At 42.0% G+C, this 17,372-nt stretch overlaps 2 protein-coding genes across 3 annotated transcripts in view; one reads left to right on the top strand and one right to left on the bottom strand.

Moving 5' to 3' along the window:
- The window catches only part of LOC309702306 (phospholipase D1-like), a 57,857-nt gene that overhangs the window by 25,853 nt on the left and 14,632 nt on the right, over positions 1-17,372 (bottom strand). The gene's annotated exons all lie outside the window — the stretch shown is intronic.
- On the top strand, positions 1,361-16,617 carry LOC309702282 (uncharacterized protein). 2 transcript variants are annotated; one of them, XM_082526881.1, is made up of 4 exons: positions 1,361-1,728; positions 10,721-10,826; positions 14,309-15,157; positions 15,483-16,617. In XM_082526881.1, exons 2-4 carry the CDS (start codon positions 10,809-10,811, stop codon positions 16,173-16,175), a joined length of 1,560 nt encoding a protein of 519 aa, XP_082383007.1. In that variant the 5' UTR covers positions 1,361-1,728; positions 10,721-10,808; the 3' UTR covers positions 16,176-16,617. The 2 variants fall into 2 exon arrangements, with proteins under 2 accessions (XP_082383007.1, XP_082383008.1); XM_082526882.1 differs by lacking the exon at positions 1,361-1,728 and adding an exon at positions 9,583-10,568.

Below are 17,372 nucleotides of genomic sequence, written 5' to 3'. Positions count from 1 at the left end.
TTCACTTCTGCTTATCTAATTCATGGTTGCAGGATGGCTGACAGCTTCCATTAGGCAGGAGGTAATGTCCATTCTGGCCACAGTGCAACCCACAATGTGTAACTGACACTATTATATTGCATTATGTCACATTGTTACATCTTTTTAATAAATGATGACAGTCAGCTGAATTTGCTGCCCCCTTGGTGGAGGACATCAGGATCAGCAGCTGCTGCTCCATCACAAACACCACAGAAGAAGAACAACACTGGATCAGATTATCTGGACGTGTTTGACAGGGACAGTGTTCATGTTCATGGACATCAGGACAAAAACAGACGATGGAAACCTGCCAGATTTGAGCTAAACTGCTCGTTTCCATGTGTAGTCCCTGGGAGGTCACATGACCAACAAAGACACACAAGCTGTGTCCCAAAACGTCGGCTGCATCCTCCGGAGGCCGCATTTGAAGGCCGATGACGTCACAGCCAGGCGACGAAGGCTGTCCCGATTCCTCGACTCCTTCAAATGCGTCCTTCATTCCCCCGAGTTTGAAGGATGGGTCGGGTGTGTCCTTCGTGGCCCACCATATCCCAGAATTCATAGCGCGGCCCAGCCAAATTTCAGCTGCCAACAATAGCGGCCGCTACTAAGTTTTAAAATTTAACGAGGGAGTACTACTTACTTACAATGAATTCCTTACACTATATAATTTTCCCGTCAGTGTTGGGGAATTCTCAATGGTGCTTGGTGCCATACCCTCAGGGACTTTAATGTTATATAAAAACACTGACAGCTCAATATCTGCCTCAGTCATTCTCCCTGATCCAGCTGAGTCAGCAGTGGGAAAAATCTGCTTTTCACAGGAACTTGGTAACAGCAATAAGAGAAGACGTAGTTTATTCCAAGAAGATATCATGTCTCTCCCATATATAGAATATCTTACTGGAACCGACATGTTCCAGATATCACCTGGAAGACAGTCTGGATGATCCCATAAATATCTAATTGTGAACAAGGTGAAGGAAATCTCATATAAAATTCTTCATAAATGTGACCCAGCCAGTCACTATATGGTAACATTTAAAAGAGACATAAATACTAATTGAACTTTCTGTGGGGATCATCCAGAAACTCTGGCACATCTCTTTTGGTTCCTCTACACAGAGATTCTGGAAGAATTTAGCAGTTTTGTTATTGTCCATATTTTAAGGGAGTTTTCTTTACGATGGAAAATGTTTTATTCTGTTTCTTTAAGTTCCCCAGGAAGAATGATAAATGTTTTTTTTATAAAATATTTGTTAATACTTTTAGCTATTTTATATCCATAAATGTAAGTTTATTAATAAAACACCATATTTCTGCCTTTTTATAAGGATATGAATTGTACATACAATCAATTTCAGACTCAACCAACAAAAAGCCTCTCAGAACAATATTTATATGTTGATTTTTTTCGCCTACTCATATCATCATTTTTTTACTCCTGGTTCTGTATGTTCATGTTCTGTTCTTTTGTAAACTTCATCTGTTTGTATGTTGTATACTCATTGTGTTTCAATAAAGTTCGATTTTAAAAAAGGTACGTTCTAAACGAAGCTTCAGACGTCACTGATCACGTGACTCTGGCCAAACGAATCAAGCCTCGACACGGTGCTTCTGAAGCAGCGCGTTGATCTTTCTGACACACGCACCGGAGCGTCAGCTTCAAGCGGACCATCACTACGTCTCACATCTAAAGGTGTCAAGGTAACTTTGAACTGAGTTCAGTCAATCTGGAGTTTTTCCAAGTTTTCTGTTGCTCTCTGTGAGAGAAGAGCGTTAAAGGCGGGGCTCTCCAGAGTCCAGCAAAACAGGAAACCACAGCTGGGTGTGTGTAAGTGTGCAAACCAATAGAATGCATCGTGGTGGGGGGGGCATCACGGGCAAGAAAAAAATAAAATAATCGGTCGTACCCATGCTTCCCCGACGTCATGCCAGCGCATATTGGGAAATTCGTAGGCACCGATCGGTTTTCTATCAGCCATTTGCTGGGAGTAAGGGCGCCCTCCGTTTGCGAGGTGCGCCTGCTGCTGGCGGCACAGGGAGGAGAGGGCGGGGCGGCGGGGAGTCTCTGGCTGGCTGGAGCGGCATCTAATAACCAACTCGCAAAACAAAATAAAAACAACAAACAGATATTATGATACAGACTTATAATCTGCACCGATGTTTTTTCTAAATTCTATAAAGTGAGCGCGAGAGCCCTCGGTGCGCCTGCGCGCTGCTGAAGTCAAAGTAAACTTTATTGTCATCTCCGCTACAGACAGTCCAGCATATAGAGAGACGAGACGACGAGGCTGCAGTTACAGCGGTGCAAGTAAACAAACAATAAATATAAGAAGAGTAAGAAAATAAATCTACACTTTAGGACTCGGGGTAAAGGATCAATAACAATTTAAATTTATAATTTACAGTTTGATGATTTAAAGTCTCACACAACCCGTCAAAAGGGGCGGGGCCGGCTGCTTCCAAGTAGAGCGCATTTCATTTATAATGATGTAAATCCAAGCCCATCATGGATTCACGATCTGAATCCTGGGTTGTGTGAAATCCCAGAAATCAACCTTAGACAAAGTGAATCTGTGAACTAAGGTGTAGGTCTGTTAGGCAGGGCCGTGCAGAGAGGTTTAAAGGGGCGGGTGCTCAAAGTTAAAAAGGGGCACATTGAACCAGGCTGAATAACAACAACACACTTTCATCAAGAATCTAATATGGGCAACAAGGCAAAGCAAACGTAGCCGATGCTTTACCTGATGGGTACAATGTTGCTGTTGAGGGGTTGCTGTGGATAGTGCTGGAGGGCAGGCAGGGCTGGACTGGGACAAAAAATCGGCCCGGGCATTTTGACTGGAGACCGGCCCACCAAAAATGTGACGTCATTCATGGATAAAACCGCAAAGGATTCTGGGAACTTTTGGCAAGCGGTACTAGCGCATACAGGCTTTCAATTGAACTCAGTTACACAGCGATAAAAAGAAACACAAAAAATGGCAAGAAGCTGCTGTATTATTAACTGCAATAGCCGGTGTTGTGCCAAAAAGTGATTGTCTGCCAAAAACTGATTTCCGGTATTTGCAAAGAAACTGATTGCTCGTATTTAAATTGCTATAAGTAACTTGTTGGGCTATAATATGTGAAACATATGTCAAATGCATCCCTCATGGATGACATAAAGTCATACTGAGCTACAAACAACATTAGTGTAACAAGGTAGAAGCCGCAATCAGTCTTTGGCAGTGACTTTTATATAACCTTTATTTATGCCTTAAAAAAAAAAATCTAATTAACATTAAAAATGTATTTTGTAAGAAGTAGTTGGACAGCAGAAATGGCTCAAATATTACAAGTATTTTTCCACTACTAATTAATTACCGTTGAGCTCAAAGGTTATATTAATACACGGTTAACGAATGTGTATTTATGAAGACGATTTGTGAGACGAACAAAGGTAAGTTTACCTTTGTTCGTTTACCTTTGAAGATGGTCTTTCGGTGCATTTCAAGGTCCTGCACCCATCCGTCGGTAAACTGTACCTGGGCTTGTTGCAGTGAGCTGAAGTTACTAAACTTCATGAGTGTATGCACTCACTCCAAGAAGCGTATAATTATAAATCTGAGCGTGGTGAAAGTTGGGCAGCACGCTAACGTCTTTTGTCCCTCTGTGTGCTCGTAAGGGTCTGACCCTTTCACTCCTTTGATTTTTCCTCGTATCTTTTCTTTGTCTTTTCGTCGAGTCTGTCTTTGTACGGACCGGCATTGTTCTCCGTCGTTTTGTACATACCTTTTTTGTGCGGCAAAGAAAAAACAAGAAGGTATTGGAACCGGAGAATGAACGTTTTGCGGTGCTGCAATTGCAAATGCTTGTATTTGATGCGGTACTTGGATTGTTTTGCCAGGAGTTCCCGGCATGCAATGCGCAAAGTCACGTGGTCTGTCAATCGCTATAGGAAAAACCATAAAGCCTTTGCATGAAAACAACTGCTTTGATGTACACTGCCTTGTTGGTATATATGTATCAATCTGATAAAGTTAAACCTACACCATTCTCCCTATTCGGGATTTTAAACAGTACATAGCGGAAACAAAAAGACTGCTTGGTAGAGTTAACCTCCTGAACTATCTACAACACATGGTAGAAACCTGAAATTAAGACCAAGAACACTAGAGGTGAGACATGATCATTAATTAATATTAAAATTAATAAATGACAGATTTAGGGATATTTTCATAAAGTATTTATTTATCAAAACAATAGAAAACAGCATGGTAGCACAATATATTTTGTTAACACAGCAACCTTTAAATATGAAAGGAGACAGAGAAAGAAAGGTGAGAAAGAAGAATAAGAATAACACTTAATTGAGTTTTTGATGGCATTTTACACACAGTACTAATACAGTATCTAGAAAATATGGGAAAATACTGGCATCATATACAGTACTTACTTCTGAAGAAATTATATGGGACCCTGAAAAACAGGACACAAGTGAAAGGTCAAAGAACTGTGAATGGCAATTGATGGACTTGCTCAGATGATCACAGTACTGGCATCTTTATTCCAGAAAGGAATTAGAGAAATCATATACACTAGTACTTACGTTGATGAACTTAAAAAGTTGAACGGTCTCGAACCTCTTAAACAAACAATGTATGATCAGACCCTGACAAACAGGACAGAAAGGAATAAAGATTAGATGAATATTAAAATCTATAAAGGACAGATTATGATTGAATTGTATCACCAAAGACTATTCACTCATCAATAAAAGGTCACCTACAACACTTCCACAGCAGCAACACTGAACATATCTTAAGACATGGAAACCTTTATGAAGTGAAAGGACAGTGAAGGTTGAGAAAGAATTGTACTTAATAGATTTTTTCAGACGATGACAGTACTGGTATGCTTACTCTAGAAAAATGGTTGAATCATATTCCATATAGTACTTACTTAAAATGAACACACTTCAGTCCTCCTATGACTGACAGCATCTGAAATGAAACAATGATAGATTAAGACTGTAAGAATATATGTTTATAAATGCCTAATACTCCAATCTCATATTTATTCTATCTATTAAGATGGACAAATTCTAAGCATTTACCAATCACTTGACTTGTTTGAAGTGAAGGTAGATACTAAACGTATTCATTTAGGCAATAACAATAAAGCTGAATCTAATATTAACAATAGATAATTAGGAATGTTTTGCTCATTTTTATTTCACCTCACCAGGTTACAAAAGGAGCTTTCTCAGCAGGTCACTCTTCTCAGCTACCCTGTCAATGACCATGTCAGAGTCCAATGACATGAGAATGTCCTTTTCAGTGGCCATCAGCATAAACATCTCCAGCTTGTTTGCAGACAGGCTGCTTCGGAGTCTGCTTTTAATGAACTTGAGTGTAGAGAATGTTCTTTCACAGGCAACCTGAGTGAGGGAGAGGGTCAGCAGGTACTTGTATGCCAGCCCAAGGAGACGATAGGCATCAGACAGCATGTTGAACCGCCTGAGTATTTGATAGCAGCACAGTGGGCAATTTTTGCAAGAACCACAGCTTTCGGTCACAATTTCACTTTCTTCGTCCCATTCTTCAGATCTGTCCTTTGCTGTTCTGGTCGTGTACTCATCTACATGTGATGTCTTAAGCCTTTCCCACTGTTCAGCAAAACGTTTCAGTTCTGACTGAAGGTTATTAACTGTAGCCCTGCTGTCAAATTTAAGTAGACAGGCGCTGAGGTTCTGAAATGCATTACTTGGAAGAGAAACTGTTCTGACCTGGCTAAACTTCCTGGGGTCCAACCATGCCAAATCGGCAAGAAGAGGGCCATGTATGACAAATCGTCTGTGGATTGCTTCAATAACTGTGTCCAGGATGATGTTGTGCACTTTCACCTCATATGATTTCTCAGCATTGATTTGCAACTCATCTTCAGGCATCTCTCCGGCCATGCCTTTTCTCTTTTTGGCTCTCTTTTTAGGTAGTTCAGCCTCCACTTCCATGTCTGTGTTGTTCTCCCTCTCCTCTAGTTTTTGATTTGTCTGTTTCACAAATGTGTCTGCAGCTGTCTTCACAGTTGGAAAGTCCCTGGCAATACTTTTGAGGCCATCTTGTGTGGCAGTCACCATATGATGGGCAGAGAGAATGTCCATCCCCTTTGACTGGAGGTACTTTGACAGAGGAGTTGTTGCTCAAACACTCTAAGAAATATCTGTGCTGTTAACACAGTTTCATGCTTCAAGAGACACTCTTTAAAGCCTCGTGCTTTGGCACGAACAGCTGGCTTTTCTTTTTCCCTCTTTTCAATGGCTTCCATCGTCAGCACTACATCAACGAAGAGGCCATCATCTGGTTTTCCAAAATGTCCAAAGATTTTCTGGAGGGCATCATGCTTGGCCCACCACCGTGTCTCACCTATTGGACTGAGGCATCTGTGTCTTGTGTTTTCGGTTTGTTTCTCCCACAGATTAAGCCTGTGATAGGACTCCTTGATGAACACAGCTATGTCATTAAGTAAATTAAAGAGTGATCCACTTTCAATGACACTTTGTGTTGTGTCAGCAATCACAAGATTAAGTATGTGTGCATAGCACCACACATGCACATGAGTTGGAGACTGGGCAGTCATAAGTGCTGAAAAGCCTTTGTACTGGCCCTGCATATTTGAAGCACCATCTGTTGCATTCCCAGTGCACATGGCCTTGTCTAGATTCAGATGCTCTAAAACTCCGGAAAGCAAGTTTACAAAGTACTGCCCCGTGGATGCTTCGCACCTCACTATGGAGACAAGCCTCTCCTGCACAGACTCAGTAACATACCTGATGATTACTGAACACTGATCATAACCTGTGATGTCTTGGGTTGTGTCTAGCTGAACAGAAAACATCCCAGCTTTCTGGACATCACTGGCGATGCTCTCTTGAAGGAGATGGCCAAGTGGATCAATCACTGAGTTGACAGTTGTTTTGGAGAGTAGGGTGATGAGAGATCCTCTACCTCTTGATCCACTAATGCAACTTCTTGCTTTTTTCAATGCAGTCATTCAAATGTTCTCCAAGGCACATATCATACTTGCCTAATAACACAATCAGTTCCAGAAAGTTACCATGATCGATGGTGTTATCACCTAAAGTGTATGCAGCCTCATTCTCCACATGCCTATAGCTGAGTCCCCTCTTCCCAAGTACTTTGATCACATCCACTATACGCTCTAAAACTTGCCGTCTCTTTTTCACTTGTGCTCTGTGAGCTGACAACTGACTGCCAGCAAACAAGCTCCTGATGTTGCCTTTTGAGCACCTTAAGAAAAAAGCTTCAGCACAGGTCTGGTGTGTAGTGCTCTTTTCATGCTCCTCTGTGCGCAGATGTATATGTCGCCAGTCACTCATGCCTGTTATAAATGTGCTGGTGTCAGTCAGCCTTGCAAATGCCAGACACACAAAGCAGAACAATAAATGGCATTCTTTGCAATAAGTAAGCCACTTCCTGTTGGTGCCATCTTTACAGCTGAACACCCTCATCACAACTGCACTGCTACTGTTCTGCTGTGGGTGGTAATCTAAGAAGGCCTGTAATATGGCAGGTTCAGGGCGAGCAAAGTCATCGATGCCCTGGCTCTCTCTCTCTTGCTCTTCCATCTCTCTCTCCTGCTCTTCCATCTCTCTCTCTTGCTCTTCCATCTCTCTCTCTTGCACTTCCATCTCTCTCTCTTGCTCTTCCATCTCTCTCTCTTGCTCTTCCATCTCTCTCTCTTGCACTTCCATCTCTCTCTTGCTCTTCCATCTCTCTCTCTTGCTCTTCCATCTCTCTCTCCTGCTCTTCCATCTCTCTCTCTTGCTCCATCTCTCTCTCTTGCACTTCCATCTCTCTCTCTTGCTCTTCCATCTCTCTCTCTTGCTCTTCCATCTCTCTCTCTTGCTCTTCCATCTCTCTCTCTTGCTCTTCCATCTCTCTCTCTTGCTCTTCCATCTCTCTCTCCTGCTCTTCCATCTCTCTCTCTTGCTCTTCCATCTCTCTCTCTTGCTCTTCCATCTCTCTCTCTTGCTCCATCTCTCTCTCCTGCTCTTCCATCTCTCTCTCTTGCTCCATCTCTCTCTCTTGCTCTTCCATCTCTCTCTCTCTTGCACTTCCATCTCTCTCTCTTGCACTTCCATCTCTCTCTCTTGCTCTTCCATCTCTCTCTCTTGCACTTCCATCTCTCTCTTGCTCTTCCATCTCTCTCTCTTGCTCTTCCATCTCTCTCTCCTGCTCTTCCATCTCTCTCTCTTGCTCCATCTCTCTCTCTTGCACTTCCATCTCTCTCTCTTGCTCTTCCATCTCTCTCTCTTGCTCTTCCATCTCTCTCTCTTGCACTTCCATCTCTCTCTCTTGCTCTTCCATCTCTCTCTCTTGCTCTTCCATCTCTCTCTCTTGCTCTTCCATCTCTCTCTCTTGCACTTCCATCTCTCTCTCTTGCTCTTCCATCTCTCTCTCTTGCTCTTCCATCTCTCTCTCCTGCTCTTCCATCTCTCTCTCTTGCTCTTCCATCTCTCTCTCTTGCTCTTCCATCTCTCTCTCCTGCTCTTCCATCTCTCTCTCTTGCTCCATCTCTCTCTCTTGCTCTTCCATCTCTCTCTCTCTTGCACTTCCATCTCTCTCTCTTGCACTTCCATCTCTCTCTCTTGCTCTTCCATCTCTCTCTCTTGCACTTCCATCTCTCTCTCTTGCTCTTCCATCTCTCTCTGCTGCTCTTCTGTCTCCTCTGTCACAGACTTCTCCACTTTTGATGATAAATCAGCCTGGTGCAACATGTAAGGATTGGCACAATTTGTTAAGATTTTGAGAAATTTGAGAAACTAACCTTAAGCATAAAATAAAATTTACTATCAGTAACTTCATAGCACCCGCCCAGCAGTATATAAACTCCGTCATGCTAGTTACGCTGTACGAGTTATTAACCTGTGCAGTTAATAAAAGGACAGGTAATGTTTGTCACGCTGTTGCACACACAGCACGCTCGTTTGTTTCAGTTTGTCAGTAGCAACAAGACAGCTTACCAACGTGTACGTAATAAGCTAATACTCCTGGGTGCTACACACTACAGTGCACGCTGTGCACCTACTTACTGGTTGTGTGGCATCAGTCTGTGTCTCTGAGTTAACTTGTGTTTCTCCTACAGCTCCGGACCGCAACAAATGCGCGTGCTCTTTGTGAGCTCGTTCCCGGCTCGTAACCACCGCGTTCTGCTGTCAAGGGTGATCATTGGTTAAATGTGATCATGTGACTGATGAAAGCCAGATCCTTTTATTTAGCGAAACTGTGATTAATAGTTAAATATTATTGTTGAGGGGCACAGACAGGACTCCGCACCCACACACACATTAAAAAAATAATAATAATATTTAAAAAAAAAAAGTTGCCTCAACAAAAGGGCACCTTGGGCACCCATCAGGAAAGGGGCGGGTGCTCAAGCCCCTCTAACCCCCCCCCCCCCCCCCCCCTGCACGTGCCTGCTGTTAGGTTAATTGTGCTGATCCTCAGGTTGGGGGATTTGCGTTTGTACTGGAGCGCAAAATTCAATCCAATGGAAGATGGACAACAAAAGTTCAAAGCCATCAGGTGCTCAGGTTAGAAAAAAGAGAAAAGATGCAGGTAAGCAGACGTGTGATTGGATAATGGCAGGTCATCCTGAACCAATCAGACTAAACTCCAAACAATACATTATGTTACAGATTTTAATATTAATTAGTCATTGTTACTTGTTGATTTGTCCTTTTCTCATTGTGTGACGAATTATGACGACTGTTTGGTAGCTGTTATTGTCTCTCTCTCTCTCTTCATGTGTGTTTCTCTGGTGAAACAATAGTTTTGTGTTAATGTTAGGGCTGCACGATTTTGCATAAAATGAGAATCACGATTTTTTGGCTTAGAATTGAGATCATGATTCTCTCATAACAATAAATAAACATAAAACAACAAATGTCTCACGTTTTGTTGTTGCAGCAAAATGTTGTCCTGCTTGAAATTCCGTCTCCACCGTTGCTCGACGCTGCGTGTACAGAGCAGGTAGTGCAACAATAGAAAAATAGTTGCGGGACGGCACTGTGTAGCGTTTGTCTAGGGTGTTGATCGTTTTCCTAAATCCCTCGTTTTGCACAGTGTTGATGGAGCCATATCTTTGGTCAGGTGATAAGTGATAGCCTCCGTAATGTCTTTGTGCCTGCGGGAGTTCGACGTGTATAGGGAAGCGCTGTATAAGGTTCCCGTTATTGATGTTTGGGTGGTTGACCGGGACGGATTTTCTCCTGTCACTTTCTCGTCATCCCTGACGTGCTCTCCGTGGTTTTTTCCCTGCTAATTTTAGCATCACACGGCACAGCTTCTGTATCACGTGGTATAAGGCTCCGCCCTTATCATTTGTTGAGCAGGAAGAGTGAGCGCTTGTTTTCATGTAGAGTACGTCCCGGATCAAAATGCGGTACATTTGATCTCTGTTGTTTTTGCCTGATGATTGGTTTGAGTCTTGACAATCCACATTGCTGGCGTTGCATCTTTCAATGCCAGCAATGGCAGGTATCAGTGCTCAAACCTTTTGTGTTTGTTTCCAACAAGTTGCCCACCTCGGGAAACAAAAATGTGTTCTTTTACTTGTCAGATGAACATATGAGACACTTTGACTCTTCAGTGCAGTGTGGAGCCTAACAAAGATCTGTTTTGTGTCCCAGCTGATCAGCAGGAGGAGGAGAGTCTGACGGAGCAGCAGAGGAACATTTTCAGCTACTTGGACTCAGCTCAGCCACTACAGAGGAAACAATGAGCTCAACACAGAAGGTGACAGACAGAGCAGGACCATATGACCAAAGATATTTATCACCATATACATTTGAACATTTGCCATAACGATGTAGCTGACGATAGAATTGACACCAGACAAAATACTTTACAGCTGCACAACTTTATTAAAAACCCATCAATGTATTTTCACTGAAACAAGCAGCTGTTGTTTATGTGCATTAAAGTTATATAAAAATGTAACAGTGCAAATGCAAATTCCTCGCTGACAGTTTAACCAAAAGGCGTTTCCAGTGGAAACTGGCCGACACATCCTGAGCATAACCATGTATAATATCCACTAAACTTCAGAAGAGGTTATACAGTCGTGGCCAAAAGGTTTGAGAATTGCATAAATATTGGAACCTGGAGAAGTTGCTGCTTAAGTTTTTATAATAGCATTTTGCCTGCACTCCAGAATGTTATGAGGAGTGATCAGATGAACTGCATCGTCCTTCTTTGCCATGAAAACGAACTTAATCCCCAAAAAGCCTTACCACTGCATTTCATTGCTGTCATCAAAGGACCTGCTGAGACCATTTCAGTGATCGTCTTCTTAACTCAGGTGAGAATGTTGGCGAGCACGAGGCTGGAGATCATCATGGCTGTATCCCGATTCAGGTTCTGCAGCTTTAAAGTCCTCAAGGGCCGCGTACTCAAAGACCGCTAAGGCCGAAGTGCGAGGCTCGTAGGCTCGTGAAATGGGACGTCTAGCCTCCGTCGCGCTGCCCAGGTTGCCTAGCAACCATGATACTAACAGCTGGAAACGTTTCATACAGCTTTGTTTGACAGAAATGAAGGAGAACATATTTAGTTCATTTGTTTCTACATGAGCTCTGTGTGATTTGATGAGTATCTGAGGCTGAGACCACAGGACTGTGAAACATGATTGTTGGGCTTCATTTCTGTGCTGAACAGTCGTTTAAGATTAGCTGTAAATAACAATTAGCTGATGTTGTTCATGAGACTAAAGTCATCTCACTGTGGTAATGTAAATATAATATGGCCAATATTATAGTTATTATATTAATCACTTCACTCACAGACAAGTATCTGTGACAGTGTGTATACAGATGTATCATATATAAGAGACAAATATTGTTCATTTAATATGTTGGTACTAAATGTGGCTGAATGCTTACATATATGTGTAAAAAGCAAATGTAGGAGCTGTGATAACTGTGTCTGATAGAATGAAGAGTAGACTGATATATGAAATATTCCTTTATTGGGTGAGAAAATCAGACCATGTCATAACTGCTGTAAGTCACACAGAATAGATATCAGAGCCTTAAACAGGCTGACTTCTGCTAAATGGGTCAAACTGGGAAGAAAGTCTACAAACACATAACATCCTTATAGAATATGATGTAACACTATAGATCAACTTAGCTCAGAATATATAAAGCATATAAACAGTTACAGCAATATGATGCAACAAACACAGCAGCTACTGATCCAAAATACTCAAAGCTTCATAGAACTGAAACCAACATTTATTTTTAGCTCCATCCTGCTGCTGATACAGACTTTAGGTTTCTGAACATTAAACTTGTTGCTGCCTTTCATAGTGTGTAACTTGAAGGCCCTGAGTACTTTCTCCCACACTGAAAACACTGGGATGATCACATTATTTGAACATTACCTAATAAGACTGATTCAGCACAGACAGTTATGTTAAACTTTCCTAGCAGTCCTTCACAAACAGGGAACAGTCTGTCTATTCTCTCCATCTGTCAGCTGCTGCTGGCTCTTCCTCCTCCTCTTCCTCACACACTGCTGAGTTTGTCCTGGTGGATCATCAGGGCTGCAAAGCCTCACAGATGATGTGCAGCAGTGGCTCCCTCAGTCTGTCCTCACTCTGGACACTTGCAGTCGTCACACATGGAAATCAAATGTGTGATAAGCTGCAGGATTCAAACACAAGTGTAACTTATAAACACATGTTCATACTTTTATTCCACAATCAGAGAGAAAGAAACAGAGAGAGAGTGCAGGACAGACAGACAGGTGACAGTCTCAGGTGTACACACTGCTACACAACAGCACCAGAGAAGCAGGATTTAGTGTTTGTGTTATTACGAGTGTAAACAAGAAGAGTTCCAGATGGTGCAGTGGACACATGTGTGACTGCTGTGATTAAAGCATCTTTCTTTCAGCTTAACGAGTGAACCGTCAGCTCGTTCAAACACACGTTAAAGTGCGTTTGGCTCGACACCACCGAACAGAGGCAGCAATATAACACAGCTAACATTAACAGTGCAGTGGATCCTGCTTGTGCCGTGATGTTCAGGACTGCAAACCGAGCAGCATCACTGACTTTCAGCTTGTTGTGTTTGTGGATATATGACTGACTTTAATTATCCACAAAATCATCACATTCTCTGTCAGATTAAGGTCGACTATTGAACGGCGTATATTTTAAAGGCTTTAAAACCAAGTTAACGCTGAAAGTACAAACATCACTAATGTCACATAACTCTGCCGACAAGGCATAGCTATGGCTATGAAATGCTCTTTGTGTATCACTTCTTCATTATGAAAGATGTCATTAATCCACTAGTAATGTCTCATCTGGAGTATTGTTCAATCATTTGGTCAGCAGCTAATAAGACAGATCTTAACAGACTTCAGTTAGTCCAGAATAAGGCGTCCAGATTAGTGTGAAGATGTTCATACTATACTAATATTGATCAAATGCATAATAACCTTTCTTGGCTTCCTGTACAGGCTAAAATATTCTATGGCTTACTTGTAGTTCTAAAGAAAGCAATTCTGTTAAACACACCACATTTATTCTGCTCAGCTGCAGTATCCAGATGAAATACATCATCATATTACACAGTTTTCAACAAGCTGCAATTTAGTAAATGCTCGAGTTAAAAGTAACGTTTTGTAAAACTGTTACATTTAGAGCAACTTTTAAGTGGAATAAGTTGCCTTAAAAAATTAGAGAATTATTCAAAACTTCAATGAACACTTAAAAGCCGATTTACAGAGCTTTTAGTTGTTGTAAATATTGTAAGACATGATTTGTTTTTGAAATTTGTATAATGTGCCTCAATGTTATTGATATTATTATTATTATTGATTGCTTATGTTTGAACAATTGTGAAACCTCACTGTGGATGTAAGAGTGAAATTATGTGGATATCTTGAATCCACTTTATTGTGTAATATTTTATGTGAGTATTTGACGGAAGACGAGCAACATCTGTTGTGGAAGCTAACGGGGTTCCTTTAGAATAAACAAACATAGGATTTATTATCACTGAATAATTCTGTAGTCATGAATTATCTTTAACAGCAGGTTGGATGTAATGTGTTAGAACTACCAGCAGGTGGGGATAAGAGACCTTTAAGGTGTTTGGTGCCACGCTCCACCTTCAGGTTTAAAACTAGTGTTAATGGAGTTTGAAGGTTGAGTTTGTTCCACGACTGCATTTCACTCACTGCCTCTGTTTGTATCTCTGTCACTGCAGGACCAACATGGAGCCAGAAGTCAGCGCTCTCAGGAGGCCGACAAACCTCACAGAAGAAAGGGAGAGAAAAAACACACCTGTGACGAGTGTGGGAAGGGTTTTACTGTGAGGGCTAAACTAAAACAGCATCAGGTCATCCACACTGGAGAGAGACCGTTCAGCTGTGACTTGTGTGGAAAGTCTTTTTCCAGGAAGGGTCACCTAAAAACACACCAACTCATCCACAGTGGAGTTAAAGCGTACAGCTGTGATCAGTGTGGCAGAGCTTTTACTTGCAGTAGCAGCTTACAGAGTCATCTAGTTACCCACTCTGGAATTAAGGCATACAGCTGTGACGAGTGTGGGATGGGTTTTACTGTGAGGGCTTCACTAAAACAGCATCAGGTCATCCACACTGGAGAGAGACCGTTCAGCTGTGACTTTTGTGGAAAGTCTTTTTCCTTGAAGGATTCCCTAAAAAAACACCAACTCATCCACAGTGGAGTTAAAGCATACAGCTGTGGTCAGTGTGGCAGAGCTTTTACTCACAGTAGCAGCTTACAGAGTCATCTAGTTACCCACTCTGGAATTAAGCCATACAGCTGTGACATCTGTGGAAAAACTTTCAGCTGGAGAGGGAGCCGAAATACACACCTACGCATTCACACCAGACATGATGTGTACTGCTGTGAACAGTGTGGCAAATACTTTACCACAGACGCACAGTTACAACGACACATGTTTACCCACACTGAGGAGAGACCTTATCAATGTGACCTGTGTGAGAAGACTTTTAAATCTCCACATGACCTGAGACGACACCAACAGATCCACACCAGAAAGAGACTCTACAAGTGCAGCTACTGTGAGGTATGTATTTATATTGTTATCTTGTCATTTTAGCCTGACTGTTTGGAACAACTCTGCTCATTAAACTGTGTTAGCATGTTAGCAATTCTACTGCATGGAAAAGCAGCTCTGAGTGATTATTCAGATTTTCCTTTCAGTTATGATTTTAGTATTACTGTAGTATTATGGTGGTAGTATTGTAGTTATTGCAGCCCAGTAAACTGAGTGTGTTAACTGAAACAGTCAAATGTAGTTGGACGTCTGCAGAGATGCTCTTTATTTCAGGCGACGTTCAGGATACAAATGTTGAAGGACTGACTTACACTGTCTTTGTGTCTTTGTTTAGAAGCAGAGCGACACAGATGGATCCAGTTCTCAACCCTGTCATCACTGTGGTGGTGTGAAAGACTTTCATTGTGACCTCTGTGGAAAAACTTTCAGTCAGCAAAAGACCCTAAAAGTACATCAACGTAGACACACTGGAGACAAACTGAAATACTGCAAAGAATGTGGGAGAAGCTTCACCACATCACATCGCTTAAAACAACATGAACTGATTCACAGTGGGGTTAAAAAGCACCTCTGTGATCAGTGTGGGTCATCCTTCACCACTGCATGGAAGCTTAAAACACACAAACGAGTCCACACAGGAGAGAAACCACACAAGTGCAGACACTGTGAGAGAAGCTTCTCACGGTCAGGTAATCGTAACATTCATGAACGTGCACACATGGAAGGAAACTACAGCTGTGACCAGTGTGACAAGAGCTTCAGGAATCTCAGTTCATACTCTGAACACAAACGATCCCACGTTACTAATAAACTGTTTCACTGTTACCAATGTGCCCAAACATTCACCTCATTGTCTGCTCTGTGCAAACATCAGCGTGATCACTCAGGGCTGAAATCACTCCCATCACTGGATCACAGTGAATCTGAAGACACAGAAAGATCCTCTGGTTTCTGTGTCAGACTCAAAAAGCTTGAGATCAGGCTCCACAGAGTTCAGATAGAATCATTTAAACTTGTGTTGAACTGAACTGGTTGCTGGGCTGAACTTCTACATAATACAGATCTACATGGGATCTTCTTTTCTGTTGTTTTACTGAGTCAGTTTTGTCCTTTTTTCTCTGTCCTGGTTTTGCTCGTCTGTAAATGATTGAAACTCAGTCAAATAGTTCATTGTTCTCCAGCAAAACGTTTTGGAAACTCATGTTTAACCTTTAAAACTCTGACATGTTTTAGCACACAAGGCTTCATCGGGGAGTTCACTCATGATTGGACCATGAGAACAAAGGTTTTTAGTTCTTTCAAAGAGAGTCTTGGAGATGTTTGATGTTTCTGTTTTTCTGAAACCACCTGAAAGAAAAACTATTTTTCTTGCTTTATGTAGTGTGGAAGTTTTTAATGTTTCTTCATCTGTGATGTTCTTGAATGTGTTCACGTGAAGATGGTACAAATAAACTGTCCTTTCAGCTTTAGCTCCTAATTTATTCATTATTTATGGATGTAGCACAGCAGCCGTCTCTTGATTAACACATGGAGGGCTCGGGATCTGATGGTGTCGTCTCCCTAATTTGCCCACTCAGTAAATCTCACTCATGGCCAAGAAATTGAAATAAACCTTGTTTCCCTGCTGGATAGTGATCCACTGTAACTCTGCTCCTCCTTCCTGTTTAGGATTTCTGTGGCTGAAGTAAAATTCCCTCCATCCATCACTTATCCCAGCTAACCCAAAGTGAAATAAAGTTTTGCTCATCTTAAAAAAGCATTACAATAATGGGCATTACCAATGCAAACTGAATGATACAGAAGATGAAAGAAGAGACTTTGACGCGTCAGTGTAGCACGTCTGGCGCGTTTGACTCGCGAATAAAACCACGCGCGTGAGTTTTTGTGTTGCATTTTGTGCATACGCGCGTTTCGCGTCTACCGCTCGAGTTGGAAAAATCTGAACTCCAGCGTCAAATCGCGCCGCGACAACCAATCAGGAGCCTGGTGACGTGGCTGTTACCTAGGTCAAAGGGGCAGATCCAGCCAAAGCCTTTCATACTTCAATGGAGGGGAAGGCTAATCAATGCGGTAGCAAACAACTCGGAGCTGTACAACACCAGCTGCTTTCAGTACCGAGACAGGAATAAAAAGGACCGAGCTTGGAGGAAGATATGTGAAGAGATCGGGCAACCTGGTAAGTTCATTCATTTCTCTTTTGAAAGTTTTCACTGACCCGGGGAAG

The sequence above is a fragment of the Aulonocara stuartgranti genome, assembly GCF_965226115.1.
Source record: "Aulonocara stuartgranti genome assembly, chromosome: 3".
NCBI classification, from domain to species: Eukaryota; Metazoa; Chordata; class Actinopteri; order Cichliformes; family Cichlidae; genus Aulonocara; species Aulonocara stuartgranti.
The sequence above is the reverse complement of the archived record's forward strand: the minus strand, read 5'-3'. Positions and strand labels throughout refer to the sequence as shown.

Bases quoted from the DNA above. Each gene is read 5' to 3' on its own strand.
- LOC309702282 (XM_082526881.1), top strand. The intron at 15,158-15,482 runs GTATGTATTTAT...GTCTTTGTTTAG, and splicing joins ACAAGTGCAGCTACTGTGAG to AAGCAGAGCGACACAGATGG.